A 7,134-nucleotide genomic window follows, 5' to 3' on the forward strand; every position below is an offset into this window, starting at 1 on the left:
CCTGGGCTATATAAAGTCTAGCTAACCCGGCGGAGGGCCTGTTCTCTTATTTACGTCCCGCAACATAGTTCGGTGCAAGGACAAACCTTGTACCGTTAATCTTCGCTAAATTAGAATAGTTATAATTAGACTAGGTAATTGTATTTCATAAGTAATTATACCAACTATTTATTCCGATAACGTGAGTGTTAAATTTACCTACACATATGATCCCAAAACAATATTATTATTATCATCATTATTTTATCAAAATATTACCACTTTATGGGTTGTTTATTAATTTCTAAGATATGCTGTATACATTATACATTTGTATATAATTTATTAGGACTTTATTAATTGAATAATTGTTGTATAATATAATTGTATTGTATAGAGATTTCAATAAAATGTGTATTTTAATTAAATGTAGATATTTAATAGTCTTTTTATGGTATTCTATTACGAAATCTCTTTTTGATTGTACCGAGTGCTTTTCAAATTAGAGCCCGCGCACAACCAGCATTATGCTATTAGTATTTACGATTAGATCAAAAGTGCCGACACGGAGTGAGCCTACTGTTCTTTCCTATACTGTGGTTACGCCGAGCAACCGTCCTGACGCGAAGCGCCACTGTCGGTACTTCGTCTCCCGCGAAGCTATTTCGCTTTCTGGCGTGATAAAACAATCGATATTGCAACTTTCTTTGGGTGGTTTTTCAAGATAAAAATCTGCTCTATCGCGTGGTATTATTCGATTTTACGCTGGACCTCTACTTTTTCAGATAAATTGAAAAATATCCTAAAAACTTGGTGCCAATTCGGACTCCCTCCGCGTTCAATGATCGTTTAAATATACTTAAACATTTATAATGTATTAAAAATAGGTATCGTTGTATTCAGGAAAGTCTACAGAATTTTTCAGTGTAAATAGAATTTCAATATCTTTTATAATTACGTTAGAAAATTTGTTTAAATCTGAAAAATATGTTTTTGTTTCAAAATCAAATTTCTCGAAAACTGTACGTATAGAAACAAAACGGTTTCCAGATTCGTAATTAGCATACAAAGCACTATAAGAAGTACCTAGTGGGAATCGGAACACAAATTCACTGTTGGACAGTGTTATTAGTGTAGGATTGGAATATTCAAATGATACCATGATTTAAGAGTAATGTGATATTTATCACTCAGAATTAAATTATATTTCAATGAGATGTACAATGATCGAAGACAAAACCCGTATTCGTATACTGTGATCATGATCGTATTCGTATTCGTATTCGTATTCGTATTTGTAATCGTAATCGTATGCGCGTCGCAGTTCTCTGGTTATTCTGCCTGTCCCTTCTGCCTGCGCGTCCTTTTATCTACGCTCGGATCAAACATTACCGGTCCTCCTTCAAATTCGTATCATTCAACCTTTCCGCCGGCTCTAACGTTTTCATCGTGAGCAAAAACATTCCTACCGCTCACGTACGCATGCACACACTCACTCGCTCGAGGTTGACACGCTTAGAAGAGTTCAAGAACTGTTGGTGGTTATTGTTACCTCCGTGGTTTGTATTTCTTTTAATGTTTCTTTTCGACATTTCGAGAACTCTTCTTTCCGTTAGCAAATGTTCCCTATATTAGTTTTCAATTCCTTGAAGCATGCACAACATTTTAATGAAAGAAGTTTGCTTCTTCTATCTAATATAAAAAAATTTAAGGAAGAAACATGTCTGATAGAGGGTTGTAACGCTCATCATAATCTCTTTTTTTTTTATTGGATAGAATATTACATACAATTCTCACAGAGAATTTTGAGCAAGTATGATGTCATGTTGCCATGTCATGATATGTAACCTCACGGTAAGGCTACCTTGTTTGATTCATATCTAAATAATTTAAAATATTCTATGCTAATTGAATCTATTGTGTAGATCCAGTGTATAATGCCTCTTCAGTCTTTTTCGGTGGTCTGCTCTGTTTAGAAGCTGGATAACTAGAAGGTTGGAATGTTTAGTCAAGTGTGTGTTATAGCGGTTACTGAATTTCGAAATTTCTTCTTTAACTATTGGTATTTTTAAGTCTCTATTCTATGTATGGTTTCATTGGTTACATACCGAGGAACATTACAGATAAGCCTTAGCGTTTTCGATTGGAATCGCTGTAGGATCTCAATGTTAGAGTTACTGGCTGTACCCCAAAATTGAATCCCATAAGTCCATACAGGTTTTAGAATGATTTTGCTTTTTAGACTTAATTTCGAATACATACCTATGAGCCAGTAGAACTGTCTTACTCTACCTTTACCAGACACGTTGATGTCTGGATCGTACGTATACATATACTCAATGTCGCTGTGTGCAAAGTGCTCTAGACTGGCTTATAGTTAGAGCAAGTTGCCATGTTGTCACTCTAACTGTAACTCCCATGTGGACAGAGCGAGTTGAGTGTCGCAGATTGCTCTAAGCAGTTTCCAACATTCCGGGAACGTTTTGGTAGTGTTACATCCGTCGAATTAAAATTCTATAATATCCCTCTTAAAATATCCCTCTAAATATCTTTATTATTTATGGTTTTATGGCAAAAGACCTATGGCAAAGTTAAACTATTTCAAGAGGCGCAAATAATAATAGTATTATTGTTTTCGATCATCATTTTTTCCGAAGAACTTTTCCCATTTCAGATACTTCCATTTATTCTATTATTTATTTGTTCCTCCTGTATATGTAATAACCAGCTTTCCGTTTCATTAAATAAGTTTTACTACCCAAACTGCTTACATTTTTGAGGATTAATTAAGGATGGGAGAGGGAAATACAACATGGATGGTGTTTCGTTAGAACAGATAATGGACTTACCAATTTACCATATATTGTCCGCTAATGAATATCTAACAATCAGTTACGCGTATCCTAGAATGGTAATGGTCATTCTAACTTGTATCACAAAGAATGTGAAACCTATGAGTTATTTTTATTTTTTTTATTTAAGCGATGTGAACCTCCTTTGAGGTTATTTCGCATTACATTTTACATAGGCGGATATACAAATGAAAGTATGCATACATAAGTCGTGCGGTTGTAGGTTTGGTGAGGTTCGTGAGGTTGTGTTAGATCGATAGGTTGCAGCTTTTAAGGAACGATTGGATGATGTTACATATGGCTGTTGTGGGGTTTTGAAGTAGGATGTTGCATGACAGAGGGAGGTGGTAGCTCAGTTTTTGTAGCTTGCAGATCAGGTCTTTCCTCTGGTCGTCAAGCAGAGAGCATTGCCAAAATACGTGGCCGATGTCTTGCCTTTCGTAGCCGCATTGACATTTCGGGTCGTTCACTATGTTTATCCGAGTTAGGAAGTGGGCCAGGTTGTAATGGCCTGCCCTGCATCTGTTGACCACCGTGATGGTTTCTCGTTTTAGGTTCCTTCCGGTGAACCAAGGTTTGGCGTGATTGTTGTGGAAGTGCGTAAAGTAGTTCTTCCCTTTGGTTAATCCTAATTGCGTGATGATGTCCCGTGTAGTATTAGTTGCTATCGTTTTGGCCTGCTTGCTAAGGTCTGTGAAGGGAATTTTGGTGCGATCTGTCGGGGCAAGATTTGCTGCGGCTTTGGCTAGTTGGTCTGCCTCTTCGTTGCCGCGGATTCCTTTATGGCCTGGAATCCAGTAGAGTTTGATCGGGTTGCTGTTTTGGGCTTTAACACAGAGTTCGGAGATCTTTCTTTTTATCTCCAGTATGTATGGGTTGGTTTTGATGCTCGCTGTCGGGTGCGTTAAGGCGAGCAGGACGCTGAGGGAGTCTGTGAAGATGAGGAATTTCCGATTGGGGTGCTTTAGAGCGATGTCCATCGCGTCGCTTATAGCCACACATTCCGCCGTAAATATTGAGGAATCTTTATGGATGCTTCTGGTTGTTAAGATGTTTAAGTCCTTGCACATGCAGGCACTTCCTACAGAAGGTGATTCTTTTGATTTGCTTCCATCGGTGTAGATTGCATGAGAATTTTCTTCGGTGGTCAGCTGGTCAATTAGGGTGTTTGGGTTTCCTGTACGTACTAGGGTTTTGCCAAATTCTGTGTTGATGTTTATGTTCTTTATGAGAGCGTAGTAGTCTGTACGATGGATAGGATAGTAGTCTGTAGAAAATATGTGTCCGGTTATGTTCTTAGAGTTACCTATCCAGGATAGTAGGATACGGTTGCTAAAGTTCCGTTTTTTGTTCCTGCTGGCTAAAATTTTACTGCAGCGGGAAATGGTTTCATGGACTAACAGCTTCCTGTTGGAGAGGACTTTGTGCAGGTATCGGTTGCACAGAAATTTGGAGCGCTCTTGGAGGAGGTGGAGCTTGAATTCTGATAGGAGGATGTTGGTGGGGGTGCTGGTTCTATAGCCAAGGGCTGCTCTTATTGCTGCATATTGGATTTTTTCCAGTTTTACTATGTTTTTGGCTTGTGTTGGAAAGTAAATGAAACACCCATGATCTAGAATTGAACGTACAAAGCTCTTGTACAAAGTTATTAGGATGTCCGGATCGGCACCCCACCATGTGCCCCTTACAAATTTTATTATGTTCATGGCTCTCGAGCACTTTTTTTTCTGTAGTCGAAGAGTATACCTAGGAAGCGGATATATTCACTTGATTTAATTACTGTGTCTTTTATTGTTATTTCAGTTTGGCCTGGTTTGATATTGTGTTTGTTGAAGTGTACGAAGGTTGTTTTGTGGGTTAAAAGTTCCAAGCCCAAATTCAGCAGTTTGTCATATATACGTGAGATTGTCTTTTCAAGGAGCTTCTTGTTTTTGCTATAAACTGCAATATCATCTGCAAATTTGCTGATTGTGACACCCTTAGGTATGTTCTCGGCTATTGTTGATACGTATATATTGAAGAGAATGGGGCTTAGAACCCCCCCTTGCGGTACCCCTTTGTACACTTTCCTGGGATTGATTCCTGTGGCCTCTGTGAAGATCAATCTTTCAAATGTTAGGTGTTGGATAAATTTAACTAGAGAGGCGGGGCAGCCTACCTTGGCTAGCTGACTGAGGAGTATGTCTATGTTTACGTTGTCGAAGGCGCTGTTAATGTCTAAGAATACCGCTAACAGGTCTTTTTTGTTGCTGGAGGCTTCTTCTATGCTAATAGTGAGATTGATTAGGTTGTCAGCAGTAGAGTGACCTTTTCGGAACCCGGATTGAGCCCTGGGGAGAAAATTATTGTGTTCTATCCACCAGTCCAGTTTGTTTTTTACTAGGGATTCGAAGAGTTTGCAGAGGCAAGATGTAAGGGAGATGGGTCTGACGCTTTTACCGTCCGGTTTATTGATGAAGTGAATGTACGATTTTTTCCACTCTTCTGGGTAGTTGTTCGTGCCGTACATCTCGTTATACAGATCCAGAAGAATGAGTTTGAATTTGATGGGGATTCTTTTGATAGTTTCGTAGTCTATCCCGTCGATGCCAGGAGCTGAGTGACTGGACTTGTTTTGCAGAGCACTGTTGAATTCCGCAAAGTCAAATGGAGAGCTTAGGAAGTCGTTTTCGTCACAAACTGGAAAGCTACGTGGATCGTTGGGGACCCAGGGGGGGCTGATTTTGTTCAGGGCTTCGGTGATTTTATTATTCCATTGGTGGCTCTCGGATGTGTGGGTTGATGTGATTTTGACCCACTTGTTTTTTAGGATCTTACTGGTATTCCAGACATAGGTTTTGTTGGAAGCGAAACTTAGTTTTTCTGCAAAGGCTTTGAAATTGTCTCTTTTTTTCTTTTTAAACGTTTTCCTAGCTAGGGCAGATGCCCGTTTATATTCTATTTGATCGTGGAGATTTTTGGTGAATTGCTATTTTTTTAGAGAGGCTTTGCGAAGTCTTTTAACTCTTTCACACTCCGAGTCCCACCAAGGGACAGGGTTTCTGTGGGATCTAATGTTAACCGTTCTCTTTCTGGGTGTGTTTAGCTCGACTGCTGTAGTCACAGCCCTTACCCAGACGGAATATTTATCCTTAGTCGGTAGAGTGTCGTATTCGCTTGTCAGGAATTGATAATAGTTATCATCCAGGTCTCTGCAGACTTTTTCCCAGTCAGTCCTCTTAGATTTTATATTGAACGATTTTTTACGATATACCGTCTTTTCTAAGTTTAAGTCTATGAATATTGGGTAGTGGTCAGAGCCCCAGGTGTCGTCACTTACTCTTACATTGATTTTGTCGGCAACGTTGAGAGAGGAAAATATTAGGTCAAGGTTAGAGGCGGAATTGCCTTGTACGTAGGTAGTGGAATTGGGGTTGTGGAGGAATAGGTTGAATTTATCAGAGCTGTTTAGGAGACGTTCTCCGTTAGAGTCATTTTTCTTGCAGTTCCAATTTTTATGATGAGCGTTGAAGTCGCTCATTAGGATTGTGTGACTTCCCCGCTCAACGTTGTCGATGATTTGATCCCATTTGGTTGGTGAGAGAGTCGTTCCTGGGGCCCTGTAACATACGTAGATATTTATTACAGAGTTAGTATTGGTGATCTTTATACCCGCTAGCTCCACGGTGTCACCAGGGATCTTGAGATTGCTAAGTTCTTTGAAGGCTAAGTTGTTCCGAATCATGATCAGGATCCCTCCTCCTCTTGAATGTATTCGATCTTTCCTGAAGGTTTTGAAGCCGCTGTGGAGGAAGCTCTTCTCATGCGGTCTCGCTTCTGACAGCCAGGATTCCACACATATGAAGAGGTCCAGGTCCGTGAGGATCTTGCAGAGTTCTTCTTTCCTTGGGTAGATGCTTCTTGGGTTCCAGAATAGGCATCTCAGGTCTCTTTGGTTTGGAGTGGGCATTAGGACGCGGTTTTGTGGGTGTAGTTGGATTGGGGTGGGATTAAACTCCGAGGTCGAGATCTGAGTCACAGTCTGATGACGACGGAGTGAGATTGGTAGAGGTTGTGTTCGAAGCATTTCCTACTATGTTGTTTATTTTCTTTGACAATCTGCTGTTTTTAGTACCACTGTGTTTGAGTAGTGGATGGATTTCGTTTAGCATTTGTGATATAGCAGCCACGTCATGTGTTAGCCCGTTTGCCGCCCCTGCTGGGTCCCGAAGGAGAGAGTATCTTTCAAGGAAGTCAGTGAGCTGGGCGAAGTCTAGCGGAAATCTGTGCTGGTTGTTATCTATTAGATCCTTGGCTGGTTCTA

The 7,134-nt window shown here is 40.0% G+C and overlaps 1 protein-coding gene across 1 annotated transcript; it reads right to left on the reverse strand.

The window, feature by feature from the left end:
* Positions 1-3,079: 3,079 nt before the first annotated feature.
* On the reverse strand, positions 3,080-5,340 carry LOC117610666 (uncharacterized). The gene is made up of 2 exons (XM_034338302.2): positions 4,599-5,340; positions 3,080-4,098 (listed from the first exon to the last, which is right to left on the reverse strand). Exons 1-2 carry the CDS (start codon positions 5,338-5,340, stop codon positions 3,080-3,082), a joined length of 1,761 nt encoding a protein of 586 aa, XP_034194193.2.
* Positions 5,341-7,134: the final 1,794 nt, after the last annotated feature.

The sequence above is a fragment of the Osmia lignaria genome, chromosome 10, assembly GCF_051020975.1.
Source record: "Osmia lignaria lignaria isolate PbOS001 chromosome 10, iyOsmLign1, whole genome shotgun sequence".
Taxonomy (NCBI): Eukaryota; Metazoa; Arthropoda; class Insecta; order Hymenoptera; family Megachilidae; genus Osmia; species Osmia lignaria.